This window comes from Corapipo altera, unplaced genomic scaffold (genome assembly GCF_003945725.1).
Source record: "Corapipo altera isolate COAL_440 unplaced genomic scaffold, ASM394572v1 120, whole genome shotgun sequence".
NCBI lineage: Eukaryota > Metazoa > Chordata > Aves > Passeriformes > Pipridae > Corapipo > Corapipo altera.
In genome coordinates, this window is record NW_020885081.1 from 136,411 (window position 1) to 155,175 (window position 18,765).

The 18,765-nt window shown below is 54.4% G+C and overlaps 2 protein-coding genes across 3 annotated transcripts in view; one reads left to right on the forward strand and one right to left on the reverse strand.

The window, feature by feature from the left end:
- Nucleotides 1–371: 371 nt before the first annotated feature.
- On the reverse strand, nt 372–15,370 carry PPM1G (protein phosphatase, Mg2+/Mn2+ dependent 1G). Its single transcript, XM_027669470.1, has 10 exons — nt 15,141–15,370; nt 11,332–11,401; nt 6,309–6,394; nt 5,866–5,998; nt 4,061–4,530; nt 3,499–3,636; nt 2,493–2,727; nt 1,321–1,450; nt 1,081–1,183; nt 372–656 (listed from the first exon to the last, which is right to left on the reverse strand). The coding sequence occupies exons 1-10, from the start codon at nt 15,258–15,260 to the stop codon at nt 462–464; spliced, it is 1,680 nt and encodes a 559-aa protein (XP_027525271.1). The 5' UTR covers nt 15,261–15,370; the 3' UTR covers nt 372–461.
- A 458-nt stretch (nt 15,371–15,828) lies between these two features.
- NRBP1 (nuclear receptor binding protein 1) overlaps nt 15,829–18,765 on the forward strand; it is a 32,545-nt gene continuing 29,608 nt past the window's right edge. For both annotated transcript variants that reach the window (XM_027669446.1, XM_027669447.1), the window contains exons 1-2: nt 15,829–15,901; nt 16,085–16,307. In XM_027669446.1, the coding sequence (XP_027525247.1) occupies nt 16,101–16,307 (207 nt within the window). In that variant the 5' untranslated portion in view covers nt 15,829–15,901; nt 16,085–16,100. The remainder of the gene's footprint in view (nt 15,902–16,084; nt 16,308–18,765) is intronic.

An 18,765-nucleotide genomic window follows, 5' to 3' on the forward strand; every position in this document is an offset into this window, starting at 1 on the left:
AGTATTGATTGAAAGTGTACAACCGAACACGGCGTGGCCTCAGCACCACCGCCAGATTGTTTCACAAATAAAAACAAAAAGGGCCTTAAATAATCGGGTGCAGATTAAAAAAACCTCAACAGTGAAAAAGTTCTTCCCTCCGAACAGAAATTCACAGGCACAGAAATGGCAACAACCACATGGAGACAATGGGGGGACATCCTCCTCCTCCTCCTCACCACGGGCTCTGCGCTGTGGCGCTCCCGGGCGCAGCTCCGTCCTCGCTCCCTCTTTGGAATGGTTACGGATGAACAGTGCGACATGCCCTCGCTAACCAGACCCGCCCCCCACCCCCCACCCAGGACACGGACAAACAAGGCCTCTACTAAGGCTAAAAAAAGGACAAGACTTGGAGTCTTGAGTTCAGCATGGGTAAGAAATGAGAGTCTGGTGAGCACAGCCCAGTCCCTGGGCAGGCCCCGCTACTCCAGCTTGGCCTTCTTGGTGCTGTCCCCGCCGTTCTCCTCCACTGGTGCCGCCACCTCCCCCAGTTTCCGCTTCCCGCTCTCAGCAGGTGGGTGTGTGTTACGGGGTTTGAAGCTGATGATGATGCAGGTCATGTTATCGCAGCCGGTGCCGTCTCCTGAGGTGTCTGGAGCCAAGCACTGATCCAGCAGCTGGGGAGGGAAAGAGCAAGTCAGCAGAGAGCAGACACACACTGGGACCACTCCGAGGCACTGGGCCCATTCCAACACCTGACAGTGGCTCAGGTGCTGCCAGGCCAGGGCCGTGTGGGATGAGTTAAATGCTGTTCCCACCAGAGAAGGGACAGAAATGGCCTCAGCAGCCCCAGGTTTCTGAATGTGGGCAGCAACTCCTTCGGCTGGACAGCACCCCCGAGGTCAGACACAGGCCTGGGTGCCCAGGGAACTGGGTCTCATTGCAGAGGTGTTTCTGATCCTGCCCATTGCAGCCCATGAGCTGCAGACCCCCTGAGTGCTGAATGAGCCCATGTGAAGGAGCAGGGGGGCAGAGCCAGGTCCTGAGCTGGGACACAGAAATGCTGTGCTGCTGCAGGAACAGCAGAGCTCCGGATTTTACCTCTTCTACGATGGAGGAGAGCGGCCGCAGGACTCCGTTCTCATCCTTTTGAGTGATCTTGGACTGGATGAAATCCACCACTTCCTGGCTGCTCATCACATTCCTGCAGAGCAGAGAGGTCAGAAGAGCAGGCAAAGGGAGCACACATGCCAGTGTCCAACAGGCCTTCGCCAGGCCCAGCTCCAGAGAAAGGCCAGAGAAGCGATACCCCAGAGGCACAACAGCTCCCTCACCACTCACCAGATTCCATCACAGGCAATGACCATGAAGTCGTGGTCATCATTTATTGTCAGCACTTTGATGTCAGGCAAGGCAGAGATCATCTGCTCTTCTGGAGGGAGGTTCTTGTTCCGCTTGTAGAAGTGATCCCCTGTGGTGGGGAGGAGGATGTCTGGGCACGGGCAGTGCTGCCTGCCCTGCACAGGGAGCAGCACTGCCCCACAACAAGGCCCCAGTGGGATCCAGCCAGTGCTCCCACAGCCTGGGATCAGGCTGTGGGCCCTGAGGCAAAGGAACCACTGCAGGTTCCAGGTGTCAGCTCTGGCTAGCCCAAGGAAGAGGGGCCTTGGCCAGCTCAGCCTCTCTTCACCCCAAATTGAGTGCTGCTTCCCCACCTCCTGGGGCAACACCAGGCCAACAGCACACAGCACCTGTCACCTCTGGAGAGGCTGTGGCTGCCCCAGCCCTGGAAGTGTTCTGGGCCAGGCTGGATGGTGCTTGGAGCAACCCAGTCTAGTGCAAGGTGTCACTGCCCATGGCAGGGGGGATTGGAACAAGATGATCTTTAAGTTCCATCCCATCCAAACCATTCCAGGGTTCATTCTGTGATTCAAAGCTCACTTGAGAAAACTGATCCTCAGCTCCAGCTAGCAGTTTATCAGGAATTAGAGCCTACAAAGGGACTTCCAGGGCCACCACAAAATAGCAGGTGGGAATGCCAGTGTCTCCCTAGATAAACTCCTTGTCTCTATCCTAAAGATGTTTTTATCTCTTTACCCTAGGATAATGATTTCAATGGTTTGGGTCCTTCTGCAGAAGTACAGATGACCAAGTGGGTTCAAACTGCCATGAAGCCAGGTCCCCAGGAAGCAACACACCAAGGTCCCTCAACAGACAGAGAGCAGGAAAAGCCCTGTTTCCAAAGGCAGCAGTCTGGTTTTGGGACAGTTTACATGAGCTGGTCTTTGATAACCCAGCTACTGGCACAACAGCCTGGGAGGTGCTAGGTGCTGCTTTCCACTGGTGTCCAACTGCTTCGTGGCCATTTTCTCCAATTAGACTGAAATCTCCCATCAAATAAAGAACAGGCCCTACTCATCTGGTTAAAAACTGTTCCATAACCTCAGTGTGTGGCAGTGCTGGCAGCACGGCTGTCTGAGGCCAGGCCTGCCAGCATCCCCCCTCCTGCTCACCGATGGCCCTGGAGAGGTTGAGGCCGCCGTTCACCCTCCCGTCCATGGTGACCTTGCCGCCAGCGTTCTTTATCCTGGCCAGCTCCACCTCGTCCTCTGGCTTGTGGTCGTACGACATGTCGACGGCCTTGCCGCCCTCCGACACGACGCAGCGCGAGTCCCCGGCGTTGGCCACGATCAGCTGCTTGCCCCGGATCAGCGCCACGACAGCGGTGGTCCCGCTGTCCGAGCCGGGCTGCAAGAGACACGGGATCTTGGTGAGATTCCTTTCTCTATGGCTCCACGTCGGGTCACTAAGGGAGCCAGCCTCAGCTGTGTCCCAGACCCTAGGGTGCTGCATCTCACCCCATGAGCACACACAGAGTGATGGAGAAAGCCCAAGGGAGTGTGAAACACCAGGAGGGCGTTCACTGAGGGTCAGGATCAGGTAACAACTCCATTTCAGCCTCATGAAGCTCAGTGGGTCAGGATTGCCTGGTGTTCCACATGTCCTGCCATATCCCCTGCTCTAACATGCTGATTCCAGCCCCAGCCCAGCTCAAGCAGATTGTCACTGCAAGCCAAGCTATCTCCCCAAAGGGAGAAATTGCCACCTTGGAAGCCATGTCCCCTTTACATGACCTCTGGGTTCCTGGCCCACCTGCCTGCACTGTATGGGCTGAGGAGCCGCAGCCCTGACCTGGCGAGGAGCGATGCTGTGCCCTGGAGCAGCAGTGCCAGTGGAGCCCGTCTGTTCCTGCCCCATGCTCTCCCTCCACACCAGCCCCACAGCATTTCCACATACCCCACACCCAGAAGCAGGATCAGCCTTGTCTACCTCAGCCTTCTGCCCAGATCCAGGCCCATTCCTCAGCCTTTGCATAAACCCAGGCTGTTGGCAGCTCTCTCACCCCCAGGAGAGCACATGGGGTGTTCTATCCCCACCTGAGCAGGAACAACCCCTTACTGAGTCTCCCAAGTGCCCCTGGCTCCACACTGCGCTGCAGAACACAAGAACAGGGTGTACCTCCTCTTTCCCCTCCATGCCTGGTAACAACATTTCCTCCTCTTCATCCTCATCCTCCTCTAATTCTTCAGTGTCATCTTCATCATCTTCATTCTCTGCTTCTTCGCTGCTGTAACCATCCTCATCCTCACTGCACTCCTACAAGAAAGGAGTGATACCACAGGACTCACACAGGACACTCAGTGCCCTCTCCCCTGCTGGTCCCTCCATCCTGGGGACTGATGGTCAGTTCCCCCAGAGGTGTGAGGTGACCTGGCACATGTCCCCCACACCTGATGGCTACAACCAGAGCAGCTGGTGTCACTACAGCAGTGGATGAAGGGATGGTGCATGCAGCAGGACCCAGGGCTGTTGGCTATGGCTGCTGCAGGATGAGAGTGTGTGTCCTTCAGGGTTAGCTCAACAATCCCAAATATTCCCATGGGATGGCCTCAAAGGATCAGTCTGAAACACCTGCTCCTAGGACACACCTAGGATGAGCCAGGGGCTCTTCTCAAGTACCACCATAAGCAATGCATTCTGCCCAGCCAGAAGGCCACTCTGTCCCAGTGCTGTTTCCTACCTCACTGTCTTCCTCCTCTTCCTCAACCTCATCTGACTCATCCTCACTGTCCTCAAAAAATTTGGATTTGGTTGTGCGCTGGGGCTTTCCCGTGGAGGAGCAGGAGGGCCCGGCCTCCCCAGTAGAAGAGGTGACGGCCTCGTCACCTTTGCCTAGTTCAGGCTTCTGCAGAGCAGGGCTGTTGCCTCCAGCGCTGGCTTTGTCTGAGGTGGAGGAAATACCCGTGATTTCTTCATCTGGCTTCCCGTTCTTCCTCTCCTTGTGGTCAGGAAGCTCCCCTGGGTCAGCCTCTCCATTCATATTTGACTCCCCATCATGCTGCTTGCCTGTCCCCTCCGCAGTGTTATCCCCAGCTGCAGCTACGGACTTGGCTTTGAGGTTCTTGGTGCAGTTTTGTCCATAACGTGTGAGAAGCTCCTCAATGGTCATTGTGGCTTCTTCGTGCAGAAGAGCAGCTTCCTCATTATCCACTGCAAATGGATAGGAGAGGAGGTGAGGACAGAGAGGCTCAGAGAGCAGGATACCCACCACGCTGGGTCCAGTGATGAGCTGCCCTGGCTAAGGCTGCTGCTGCAGAGTTCCAGCAGTGCTCCCCAGGCTCACTGTGAGCACACAGCCAGGCCCATGTCATCCCAGGTGCTGCAGGTGAGCAGGATGGAAATGGCAGGGCCACAGCTCTGACCACGGCACAGCCCGACAGTCCCCCCAGTGGCCCAGCCCCGGTGCTCCCTGGCTGACTGACAGCAGCACAGAGCCTTCACATCAGCTGCATGGCTGGGGGTAGAGCCTTGCTTTCCTGAGCACAGGCTCCTGGGGAGCTGCGGGCAAGCAGACTCGCCGCTTCCATGAGCGGGTTTGGTCAGTAATGCTGCAGGACAAGAAGAGAGTAGTTGCTCCATGGGCCTGAACACTGCAGGGATCCCCACCAGCTGTCACCTGGACAGGTGCAACAGGTGGGAGCATAGCTTTGGGCAGTGACCACAGCATCTCCCGCGTGGGACTAGGCAGAAAATGGGATGACCTTCCCTAAACCATAAGCCAATGACCACCACTTCCCTCCTGACATCCCCTTAGTTACAGTTACAGTTGCTTTGCTATTTAATCCCAAAAGGAAAACACATACCCACATCCCAAATGCTCCTGAAAACACAGGACAAAAAGAAAGAAAACCCAACCAACCAACCAACCACCTACTTCATCCCTGTCAGCTGGAGAATGACGTTCAACAAACTAACTCAGTGTTTCCAGACCAACACAGTGTTCATGGTGACGGTACTGCCTTACATCTGCCTCAAGACTGGTCACAAGGTACTCAGCAAGAACAGCACAGAATTCCACCCCAGGAACCACCTCCTGTCTGGCTCTGGGGACTGGCAATCACTTGCTGGTGGAACACTTGCTTTTTTGTGAAGAGACTAGAATCTACTTCAGTCCTACCTGCTGCCACCAGCCTGGGAGAGCAGAGTGCTGCACACAACATTATTTCCCTTCCACAACTCAGCCCACTTCCCAGCTCAGAGTTCCTGACACATCCTGCAACCCTGCACCCTGTGGAGGAAGGCCTATGGAAAATGGTGACAAGCTGGTTTGTTACCCATAGCATTAAGCTCCCAAATGGATCTGTACTCCCCCAGCACCAGTCCAAAGCCATGGATAGTGCTGAGGTGTGGCAGCTCAGCTCAGCCAAAACTTAACCGAGAAACTGGGACAGAAAACCTTGTGCCAAAGGAGACCTGGCCCTGCTGCTCTTGGTCCTTGTCCTGCAGCTGCAGCCTTGCATGCTTGGTGGCAGCTGACTTACTTACCATCATCTTCATCAGCAACTTTCTCTTTCTCATCTTCATCATCCTGGGGCCGCCCGGCCATTTGGGAGAGCTCCTTAATCACCTCCTCGGTGGTGAGCTTGGCATCAATGGCCAAGAACGCATCTTCCAGGGCCTGCATGTGAACAGACGTGAGTGGGCAGCCTCCACTTCCCTACAGAAGCACTGCCATGCTGTGTAATCCTGTCTCTTCCAGCATGCACACCACACAGAATCACAGCATGGCTGCAGCTGGCAGGGACCTCTGGGATTCTCCTGATCCAACCCCCTGCTCCAGCTGATTGCCCAGGACCATATTCAGACATATTCTGAACAGCTCCAAGGATGGAGCCTCCATTGCCTCCCTGCACAGGGCATTGGGTACTGACACAAGGGCTTTCCCCACGTTGGTGCTCACTCATTCCAGGGCAGAATTGGCTCCTTACCTTTTGCAATTTGCCTTCCTTGTAGGCCTTCTGATCTTTGATGATCTCAGGGAGGTACTTGGCGCAGTACAGGGCAACTTCTTCTCCTGAAAAAGAGCAGAAACCATTTAAAGAGGCTGATCCTCCCACAGCATGCTCTTGAGCAACTGAACTCTGGAAGCAAATCCCAGGACACAAACCAGAGCTGCCCCAGCCACAGAAGGGTGACACAGCAGTTTTCTCTGGGGGTCCCACTCACACCTTCCCAGGGGCAGCACCCCAGAGCAGCAGGATATGCTGATGGCCCTGGCATGGGTGAGCTCCAGGTGTGGTCAATGCTGTGAGCTGACCAAGAGCGAGCTTAGGCCCAATGTGATATTCAGACTTGACTCTTTAGGCCCAGGCTACCTGGACACCTCTATATTCACATGTCAGTGCAAGCAGAAGAAAAAGGAAGCTTTTGATCAATGTAGGCTCTCTCAGAGTGTTATCAGATAACGAGCATATAAAAAGTGCTCTGTGCACTAGTGTGTGTTCCACACCAACAGCAATGGGATCCCACAGCTTGAGATGATGGTTTTCAGGAGGTGGGGCAGCCACCCTGGTACAGGAAGGGGGGTGTGTGTGTTCACGGCACAACAAACAGTAGCTGGCAGGAGCACCATGCCAAGAGCACAAGGGATAAACTGGGACTGAGGAACAACTCAAGCCAAGTGCCCACCCTAGAGTAGCTGAGAAGCCAGAATTCCCTCTACAGCTCAGTAATTAATGGTGTCACATACAGAACAGGGCATGGAGGCATTTGTTGTGATCATGGAGGTGCTATTAAGAGAGGAGAAAGAGTAAACAGTGAGAGATCATGAATTTCTCTATTTTATCTTAAACGGGGACCAGAAAGAGTAGTGTAAGAGATCAGACTAGTCATTGAGGTTTTTATATGAGGCAAAGAACGATGTAGGACACAGGAACCTGGCTCACATTCACGAGAAACAAAAGTTAAGAGCTAGAAACTGAGAAACGAATGAAATGACAGCACAGGAGGGAGGGGAGCAGGGCAGGCTGCAGGTCCCACCACAGGGTCCAGGGGCATCCTTGAGGCTGTGCTGGACCAGCCGTTCCCTGTCACAAGGCAAAGAAGCAGGAGTGTGGGTAGCTGGACACAGCACCCCAGAGCCTCCCTGCACCTGGGGCTTCCCTGGGGACATGGGTACAGCCAGAGCCATGTGTGCTCCTTTCCTTTGGGCTACAGGACAGTTTTCACACAGATGGTTTTTCACAGGATGGACCAGCCGCTGCATATCCCAACTCCCTGCTCTTCTCCCAGCCCAACAGAGGCTGTGCAGGCAGCTGGGCACGATGAGAAGTTATGCAGGCAGGAGCAAGGCTCTGTGAAGGAACGGGGAGCAGGGGAGTTGAGGGCAAAGCAGCAGCAGCCATCAGCTCAGCAAAGGGAGAGGCAGAGGGAACACAGCGGGAACGGGAGACGTGGGGAGATTTGAGAGAAAGAAAGAAACAGCAGACAAGGGACTTTTCCAATGTGCCTGTGGAAAAGGGATCAAGTGGCCATTGACAGAGAACAGAAACAGCAAACGGCTGCTGCTACACAGCGCTGCAAAGCATTCCATGGTACAGACCCAGGGAACAGAGACTGGGTTTGACCTGGGAACACTGGAAAGGACCTATGACAAGGGCCTGGAGCGACAGGACAAGGGTGAATGGCTTCACACTGACAGAGGGGAGGGCTAAATGGGATATTAGGAAGAAAGTCTCGCCTGTGAGGGTGGTGAGGCCCTGGCCATTCTGTGTTTCCTCCACAAAAACCTTTTGGAGGAAGGTAAATAATTGTTCATTGTCTCCATGAGACGGGACCTGAAGGACAGCGATGGCCTCAGTGCAGAGCCCAAATGCCAGATTAGGCCCAAGGTTGGTGTTTGAATAACAGATCTCCCAGGCAAACACCACTAATCACTGCAGAGCCCAGCGACAGGCAGGAGCCAACACCAGCCTTTAGCAGGTACAGCACAAAAAAGATCACAGCGTGGGTCAGGTAAACTGATAGCGGGAACAGCTGAACCACTGTGGTGACCTGCAGCTGCTAACAGCTATAAATCCCCTCTAACATGCTCTGCTCAATCCGTTATTAGCTCCAACCCTTCCAGACCCACAGTGGGTGCCAAGAAAGGACTCTCATGGTTTAACCCCAGATGGCAACTAAGCACTGCCCGGCCGCTTGCCCGCCCACCTCTCCTTGTGGTACGGCAGAGAGGATTGGAAGGGCAAAAGGGAGGAAACCCTTGAGTTCAGAGGACGTTAAAACAGTAATAATAGCAATAATTATTTTAAAAAATAGCAAAATGGAAAATAGCAAAGAGAGAGAAATAAAGCCCGAGACAGACAAGCAATGCAAAGATAAGTGTCAATGAAGACAGTTATTAAAAGGAAGAGCTAAAAGGCTAAAGCACAAGGAGATAGTGACAGAGAATGATCAGAAACCCCACTGAAGGGGCAGAGTGCCCAAATATCATTCTCCAGGATCTGGGGGAAGAGAGGCCAGGGCACACAAAAAGGAAGCAGAGGAAGGCAAAAAACCAACCCAGCAGCATCTTTCAAACACTAGAAGTCTTGTCCACAGTGGAGAAATGTAAGAGAAAAATTGATGAGTGAAATGGAAAAAGTTAATAGGAAAAAACCCCTCAAACCCACCCTTTTTTCAAATAACACAATAATAAAAACTTTTCCCAACCCATTCGAAGCAGGAAGCTTACTGGAGAGTTTCATGCTGAGAGATAAGCAAGGTATATAAGAGAACTAAATTCAGTTTTTGCACTGGCAGCTAATAAAGCTTAGCAAGGTTCCCACCAAAAATACCTAACTCTTACATGGGAGAGACCTGAGAAATATTTTCAAACTAAATAACTAATGCATCAATAAACTCATACAATAGTAGAGATGGGCAAAAGCTGTTCTTCAGAGTCAGGTTCAACTATATCCATATCTTTCCTGATAAGGTTTGTCCAGGAAGAGCTGTAGAGATTCAACCACTAGAAACCTAAAATATGAGTTAGAAAGCCATGCCTGTGCTTTGCCATTCCATGCCTTTCCCCAATGTCTGTCTTGAATGTTCCCTGTTGTATTTAAAATCCCCAAACACACCACTTCATGTCCTGCACTAACAGGAATGTCACGAGTGTCCACAGTCTCTCTAAAACCCCACACGTGGAATAGACCTTCTTGGCAGCTGAAAAAACAACATACTGAGCTCAGAGGAGAACAGATGGTTTGATACTATTCATTCTTGACCTGTTTATGGTAGATGCTCCTTATCTTTACTTTTGACTGACATACACAGTTTCTGAGTTGCTGCACTGAGGTGAGTAGCTGCTGAATCCCCACATCCTGTTTCCTAGTCACTCTACCTCTCAGCACCAACCCATCATCCCCATGTTCTCAAAGATACTCTCCAGGATATCAGTGACTGCTCCACTCAAATCTCTGCACACTCTAAGGCAAAGTTCAGGAGGAAAATAATTTAAGAGCATTAAATACATTCTACAGCTGAGACAGCATCTTTGGAAGAGCTACTCGCCAGCAGCCTACTCAGGCTGAGCTTTTTAGTACACACTATTGCAAAAAAAGGTCTTAAGCTGTAATTTGCGAATTGGCAATTTAGGATATCTCAGGTCTAAAGGCAAGTGGAAATAATGAACAACACTGTGTAACCTTCCACTGAAATCTGCTTCGTATCAGAGAAACGAGAAGCAGACAGACCACACCAAAAATACATTGAAGTGCCCCAGAGTAGGGGAACTGGGCTCACAACACTCCAGAGCAGCAGAGCTGGCACGGGAACACAGCAAACAGGACAAATTGTAATACACATGGCTTTTAAATACTCAGGGAAACACACAGAGCAGGGATGGTCACTAACTGGCCAGTGTGTTTCAGAGCAAATGAGCAGGAGAAAACGGGCAGTTTAGTTCATCTGCTCCATACAGATTTTCAAAAGGCTTTCAAATAAATCATCAAATGTTTCCCATACTGCTGCCATGGGAAAAGCAGTGAGGTTGGACAGCAGTAGTTTTCAGAACGGAGGAGGGCCACTGGGAGAACTCCTTGAAGATATGTTGACCAACATCTACATAAATTATCAGGAAAAGAGTTTATTAAAACGCGATGGATCACTAAGGATGATCAAAACTAAAATAATTTGTAAGATTTAACAACAGGATCTTGTGCTTTTATGTGATATTGGCAGAAGGAATTCCGTAATATTAGTACCAATATTTAATAGCAATATTCAGCTGTATGAGCAGAGACAAGCCCAGGGCTTCTCTGACTGAAAGAAAGGACCTGAAGTCCAAAACAGTAAAAGTGAAAAGTGCTTACAGAGTGATTACTCACTCATTCCTCATACGTGTCAGAGATATTGCAGTGAAATTATCAGGCAGCAGATTTAATCACATCTTTTTCAAATAATTCTATACAAAATGCACAATGCAAACAATCACCACACATAGAAACCTGTTTAAAATGCAATTAAACAAATTCATGAAGAGACAGTTCATCGAGAAGGCTCCAACATGTCTGCAGGATGGAATGGCTGCAACTTCCAGCTCAGGGAACCCTTACCTGGGGAGTGGGAGCTGGGCAGGCACAGCAGGGAATGGATCTTCCTGTTCTGATTTCCCTTTTTCCTGTGACAACCATCAGAACACACTACCTACATTCAGACCTCTGATCCCATCTCAGGTGGTTTTTCTTACCACCTTTCCTTCTGTGACTCTCCTGTTCAGCTTATCCACCATGAAAACAGTCAAAGTCATAGAGGATAGAGTGCAAATCTGATTTCAATTTCAGATCAGCCCCTGACCTTCCTTCTAGGACCCCTAAGAAACATTCAGAACCTCCACCGATGATCCCTATCAAGGAAAATGCTTCCCAGGAAGGAGCAGGATTCCTAGAGATGGATGGATGCCCCAGCAGGCACGGACAGCCCTGAGGGGTCACACTGAAGGAGAGGAGAGAGCACAGCGGGCACAGTTACCTCCATGTCCATCGTAGACGGAGAACATGGCTGTTTCACTGTCCAGCTCGGGAATGCAGTTGTGGGCATCCTGAAAGAGAGAGCAAAGGTCTGGAATGACAAGGATTGCATTAGACCCACAGAAAACCATAGAACCACAGATTTGTTTGGGTTGGAAAAGCCCTCTGAGACCACTGAGTCCAACATTCCCCCAGCACTGCCAAGGCCACAGTGCTGTCACATGTCCCCAGGTGCCACATCCACATGGCTTTTAAATCCCTCCAGGAATGGAGACTCCACCACTGCCCTGGGCAGCCAGTGCCAGAGGCAGACAAACCTTTCCATGAAGAAATTGTTCCCAATATCCAACCTGAGCCTCCCTTGGCACAGCTTGAGGCCGTTCCCTCTCATCCCATCCCTTGTTTCCTGGGAGCAGAGCCCAACAACCCCCGGTTCCCCCCTCCTGTCAGGGAGTTGCAGAGAGCGAGAAGGTCCCCCCTGAGCCTCCTTTTCTCCAGGCTGAGCCCCCCCAGGAGCTCCTCATCAGGCTTGTGCTCCAGACCCTTCCCCAGCTCCGTCACCATCTCTGGACACGCTCCAGCACAAAAGGTCAACCACACATGAGCCACACACATTGCTTAGCTCTTCTCTCCACAAGGTCTCTCTGGAACAGCTGGCTTTGAGGGAGGCAGCACCCCGATTTTACAGTCAGAAGAGGTGCTTGACCTCTTCACCTACAGGTAAGCAATCCCACCTTGGCTATTTCAATGCAGAGCCTGGAACAGACAGATGGGCTGAACCTTCCTCCTAAGCCTTCCCCTTGCCCAGCTCATCTCATGGCATTCCTTCAAGTCCAACCCTCACCCACCACCTCACTGCACCCCACACCCTCGTGTTCAGGAACCATCCTGTGATATGTTCAGCAATGTGATTTTTGCCATGGTTCATCACCTTAAATGTGCTACAGCTGCCCCAAAACACTGCTCACTCTAACATCTGGCTTAAATCTCTGAATGTGTCCTTACTGCCCTCCATATCTCAAAAGTTACACACATGCTGAGCTACACTCAATCACAGCCCAGCAACCACTGAACTCCTCTCGTTTTTCACAAAGGACTCCTTGGATAAGGGCTCCTCGCCCTCATGAGTCCCACAGTCTTGTAAAAAGAGAACTCTATTCCCTGATCAGGGAAATGGGAACACAGAGGGTCTGGGCTCATGCAGCATTCCGTGCAGTGGATTGCTGGCACCGGGATGAAAAGTGTCTGAACAGGCAAGTGACAATCTGAGTTCAAAATGAAAAAATTACTCTGAATGGTAATGCAGGAAATTTCCCCAGAGCTCACTGGAGAGAGCACAAAAGAAAACAAGGATAAACCAAGAACCAGCATTTTCATACTCACTTTTCTGAGCATCCACAGAAGCCAGTGAGACAGCAAACCCACAGCACAGTAACTGGGATGAGTCCCAGGTGACCAAACAGTGGTGTAATTAAAGAAATGCAAATGCTGCTGGGTAGGAAACCCAGCACTGGCACCAAAAATGGTCTGTGCTGCCCTTGCTGAGCCCTCCCTGCAGCCTGCCCTGCCGTGTCCCCTCACTGACCCCCCTTACAGCCTGCCCTGTCCCCTCACTGACCCCCCCTGCAGCAGCCCCGGCCCCGAGCGAACCCCGTGTTTGGCACAGGAGCTCGGCCCTGCCCATCTGCCCCACTCCAAGCACAGCTGCTGGTGGCTCTGCACGTGGGGCACAGCCAGGCCCTGGCATTGCCAATGCCATTGAGCGCTGAGACCAATGTGTGCTGGTAGTTACCAGCCTCCAGCCCAGCCTCCAGCCCCGGGCAGCTCACTGCAGTGACTGAGTGACCGTGACCTCGTGCACTTCAGGGCGAGTAAGAGCTCACAGAAGTTCCCAAAGCCAGCTCTCTGCTGTCCAGCCAGGTGGGATTCTGGGTCTCCCCAGCCACCTTGGTGGTTACTGCAGTACTGATGAAAAACAGTGTGTTTGAAACATCAAACACCCAATCCGACTGAAATGAGCAAACGAGTTAAAACTAAGTTATCCTTTGAGTCCCTCATCTGTCCCAAACACTTCCTTAATCCCAAAGTAACCTCTCCGGATTAAGTTAGAGTATTTCTTCAGAGCCCTGTATACCTACCTCACTTGGCAGTTCCTAAAACCTAAGAGGCAAAAAAAGCTCCTCTACACAGTTTATGCCACCCAAAATGCTTGTGCCCTACCACCTGCACACTCTGGCTGCCTTCACTGACACACAGAACCAGAGTCTCGTGCACAAACGTTTGCTCATAACTTTCTGCAAGCCTTGTAGAAAAGCAAAAGTGTAAATAAATGTGAAGAAAAGGAAAAAACACAAACCAAGACATGACAGAGAGTGGAGCACAGAGCACTGGAATGCAAGAGAATGAAACAGGACTGCTCAGCTGTGTGTGTTCAGCTCCTGCCATCTGCTCTTTTTTGGGACAGCTCAGCTAAACCACTCTAAGGGCCTCAGCACTGCCTCTGCCAGCAGGGATAAGCCAGGGATGTTGGGTAGTGCAGAACCCACAACTGCAGCCCAGGCCCTCGTCCAGCCTCTGCACAGGTACTCGTGACAGCCCTGGAGTGAGTGAGGTCAGAACCTCGTCCCAGGCTGGCTCCTGAACACGCTGCAGCTCCAGGCACAGGGATGCCAGAGCCGTACCCATGTTCAGCCGCTTGCACATGCACTAATCACCTCTGAGATTACATCTCAGTGCTCCAGGAATGTCCCTGTGCCACCAGTTGCCCCCTGCAGGGTCACTGGGAGGGACCAGCTCGGACACTGTCAGCCTGCTCAGCACACACCTACTCTGAGTGTCTCTCAAGAGCACAAGAACCAATTCTGCACCTTCTACCCCGAGAACCAGAGCTCAAGGTTTCACATGCAGAAGGGAGGAAACACCTGGTCAGTGGTTTGTCACCTGTACTGCTGCCCCACTCCAGCAGTGGTGAAGTGTCTGACAACGGGCTCACGAACCCCTGACAGCCTGAACAGGACACCCCCCCCAGCAGCCACAGAGCCACGAACCAGACACTGAGAGGTGAGACCTGGGGGGCTCCACAAACCAGGGTTAATTCTTCCTGAATTCAGCTGTGTGTTCGCTGCCCAGAAGGGAAAACAAGCCAGCACATTACTGGTACTCCCAGAGGGTGTGAGGCCCACAGCCCTGCAGGGTCAGCAGCCCCACTCTGCCCTTACAGCAAACAGCAGCTTCACAGGGCAGCTCCTGCACGGGGGAATGTGGGCACATGCCTGGATCCTCAACCAGGTGTGGGCCTGGGGGTAACTCATCTGCCCACACCGAGCCCAGCAAAGCCGGGACTGGGTGCAGGACACTGAGAGCAACCAGCAGAATTCCTCCTACAAATCTTCCTAGAAATAGATAAAAACAGGGAAGAAGCACAGCAAGACACTCACATTTCATTTCAGAAGAGAAACCCAGACATTTTCCCTCAGGAATTCCACCTTGCTTTCACTCCGCGCTTTGCCCCAAGCACTAAACGCTCCTTCCCTCAGCTTTTTTACCCTGAATTCCTTATTGCTCGCGGGAATTTCTCCAGCCGCACGTGCCCCCGCGAACCGGGGGGTCTCTCCCCGTGGGAGCCTGGACACGCGGTTGCCGTAGGGCATTCGGGGAAGGCTGGGGCGGCACCAGTAGAGGCAGAATCCCTCCCTCGCCGTCGGCAGTTCCTGGACCCCCTCGCCGTCGGGGCCTGTCGGCGCAGGACCCCGAGGAGGGCTGGGGGCGAATGCCGCCGCCCCGCCAGCCCCGGTGCCCTCAGCCCCTCACCTCCATGGAGACGCGCCATCCCTGCATGGCGCTGAACCCGAAGTGCAGCGGGCGCGGCCCGAGCCCGGCGCCGTCCCCGGAGCTCTTCACCGTGTTGGGCTGCGATAAGTAGGCGCCCATTGCGGCCGCGACGGCCTCGGTCGGCGGCGACCGGCCCGGACCGGACCGGGGGGCGCGGGCGGAGCGCGGGGGCGGCAGGACCTCGCACCGGCGGGCGGCGACCGGAAGTCGCGCGGCCGGAAGCGCGGTCGCCGGAAGCGCGGACCATAGAGAGGCAGCCAGAGCGGCACCGCGGCCCGCTCCGCCTCGGGACGGCCTACACGGCTTGCCGCTGACTTCAAGCTGCCTTGTAGCTCCTTCAGGGGAACAAGGGACTCGATACCGGCTGAAGCCGCGCGGCCTCACGGGGACCGGTGCCAGACCTGTCCCTTCCCCAGTGAGGAGCTCGCGCGCACCTGGCGCGTTATATGCGCTCTGCCGAGAACACCAACCAATCAGCGGCGCTGGCTGTTCCTTATCGCGCTCCCATTGGCTGCCACACGGGTCGGCCCCGCCCCCTCACGGTCCTTCCCGGCCCGGTCCGCAGAGCGCCCCCTGCCTTGCGACTCCTCGCGGGGCCCCGCCCGCCGGCCATTGGCGGGCGCTGACGCGGCGCTCCGGGCACTGATTGGCTGCGTGGAGGCCCCGCCCCTCCCGGCGCGTTACGCAGCGCGGCGGTTGCGGCGGGGACGCGCTCGGGGCCAGGAGGTGCCGCAGGCCCGGTAAGTGTGCGGCCCCCGCCCCTCGCCCCCCACCGCGCCCACCACCGGCTCGGCCGGGCGCTGCCAGTAGGCCCGGGGCGCGGTCCCGGCTGACAGGCCCGGCGGGCGCGGCCCGGCCCGGTCCGGCCCGGTGGGCCCGGCCTGGCCTCCCACCGCGTTTCACGGGCCGCGCCTCTCCCGCAGGGTGTGCGACCGTAGCATGTCGGAAGGCGAGTCCAAGCAGGTGCCGAGCAGCGGCTCGGACCCCAAGCCGGAGCCCGCGTCGTCTGGCCCGGGGATGACCTCGGTGTCTGCGCCGGTGACTTCCGCGGCGCCCCCGGAGGAGGAGGAGGAGGAAGAGAGCGAGGACGAGTCCGAGATCCTGGAAGAGTCGCCGTGCGGCCGCTGGCAGAAGCGGCGCGAGGAGGTCAGTGCCGGGGGCCGGTTCCCGAGGCGGGAGTGCGGATCGGACCGGGCCGGGCGGGGCTCGGGCAGCCGCTTGTCCCGCCCCGCTGGGTCCTTCTGCAGCCTGTCCCCGTGTCAGTCGGGCCCCGGGCCGGAGGTCCGTCACGCTCCCGAGAGGCAGGGAGGTGGGTGGCCCTTTGCCAGCCGAGGGGCCGCCGTTCCTCGGGCCCGAAGCGTCCCGGCTGGAGCGCAGCTGGTGCTGCCTTCGCCTGCCGCAGGCCGGTGTCGCGGCCAGCTGTTGCTGCTGTGGAGCAGGGAGTGGCTCGCATTTCGTAGATCTTTGCTTCTGGGAATGGTGAATGCATAGTCCTTGGTGCTTGCTGGGGAGCGTGGACAGTACCTGCTGCCGAGGCTTATCAGCTTTTGAACCTTGCTTTTGGATTGCTTGGGCTTCTGCAGTGAGGATAAAGCACAGTCAGCTCACACAGGCTCATTTCTTGCCCTGTCCTACTTGCCCCCACTACTCGGTGCTTGTGCTGGCAGTGTGTGCTGTGAAGGCACAAGGAGATTAGATCATGTTTGGGACCTCTCCCTTTTTCTGCTCGTTGCTGGGTCCTGTTTTTCTTACTGGGGTCTGTCTGCACAAACTGGTTGCTGCTCTGTGCTGGCGCAGTGCCCCTGCCCTGGCTGGGCAGGCTGTGCAGCCCTGGCAGGTGCTGACAGACAGACAACGCTGCGGCACAAGTGCTGAGCACGGGCGTTTGTCTGCTTTGTCCCTCGCTGCAGACACGGCAAACGCTGGTGGTGGTTAGAGTCATTTGTTCTGGTGTGAATTTGGAGGTCAAAGTAAGGTCAGGGATTCCCCACAGTTCTTCACCTTTGCTTGCTGAGAGCTGTCATGGTTTGGTTTAACATGAGCCAAGCCCTGGCATGGTGTGGTCAGAATGCACCTTTTCTGGTGGGGCTGTGCAGATTAGTTACAAGGGGAGGGTGTCAATGTGAAGCTCTGGTGCTGCCCTCCACAATATATTCCTTACCTGAAGTGCTTTATCTTGTGCTCTGTGCCGAACTGGCACATGTTGGAGACCAAAGCTGGTTTGTTTGTGTCGTCCTTTCAGTGTGTTTTATCTGGTACTGATCGTTTTGACACAGAAAGAGAAATTTCCTTCCAGGCTTTTCTGTGCTCTCCTACATGTCAAGTAAGATTTGAGAGGCTCAAGTATTTTCTTTGGATTTGACTTCCCCCCTCTGCAGACAGATTAGGACCCAGACACAAGAAATTCTTTGAAATTTCAGCGTGGCTAAATGACTGGCTTGTGGCTTCAGGCTGCCATAGAGATCCGAGCTCTGCTCCACCCCACAGGTTGAGGGATGGGTGTCAGGGACACGGAATACATTGTTGGGTGATCTGGGTGAGCTTGGGGCTGCTGCTCACCAGTGAGGGCTGCACCAACTGCTCTCTGACAGGGCTTGAGTAACACGCATTGCTGTGACTCTGCACTGAAATCCTGGTGTATCTCAGGATTTCACATGTGAATTTGTGGCTCGATGAGCCCTGAGCTTGTGGAGAGGCTTTTGTTCCCTGAACCGCGTGACATCAGACTCTCTTTGCCATCTTCAGCGTTTGGACTGATCTGCTCCCCAGAGTAAATTCTCCCACTGCTGTTGTCCCAGCATGAAATTTATTTGAATAACAGCTTTACTTTCTGAGCATCCCGGAGCGAAGTGCCCCTTGTCCTGGGGAGGTGTGATGACTCCATCTGCACCGGTTTTTCTGGTCAGCACAGCACATGGGCAGGCTCTTACTTGATACCCCTCGAAGGGAGGGGGTGGAAAAGGGAAGTGCTGACCTCTCCTCGGTGATGCAATCTTGATCCTTTATCATGGCAGTATCTCCTGAATGCTGGGTTAGGTGGCACCCTGGAAGCAAAGAGATGTGATAATGTGGAGAGGAATGGGCGGAGTGACTGTGCTGCCTGTGCTCTGCTGCTCCCCAGGTACTCTTTCCCGCTTTGCTCTGAGAACCGTGCTTGGATGTGCACTTGGGAATGCAGTGGCCTGGCCTCACTTTTTAAAAAAATAGACTATATTTTGCTAGCCATCGACTGTTTGTGATGACCTCGCTGCAGCAGAGGTGGGGCTGTGCAGGCAGTGCAGAGAGGGCCCGTGAGCCGTGGCGAGCGAGCTGCCTGTGAGCCGAGGAGTGTCGGTGCCTGTTTACCCAAACAAGCAGATTTCGGCGGGACGGTGCCCCCGCCGCCGGTCCCGGGCACGGAACGGTCTTGGAGCGGCAGGACGGCCTGCGCTGGCTGTGCCGGCCCCGCACGTCCCGGCCGCTTGCTCCTGGTCCGGTGGGAGCGGCCTTAGGCCCTCCCGAGCGCCCCGGGACCGGGACCGGGACCGGGGCGGTGCCGGGTGGGCGGGGCGGGGCGGGACCTGCGGGGCGCCCAAGCCGGCCAATGGCAGGTGGCGGGGAGCGT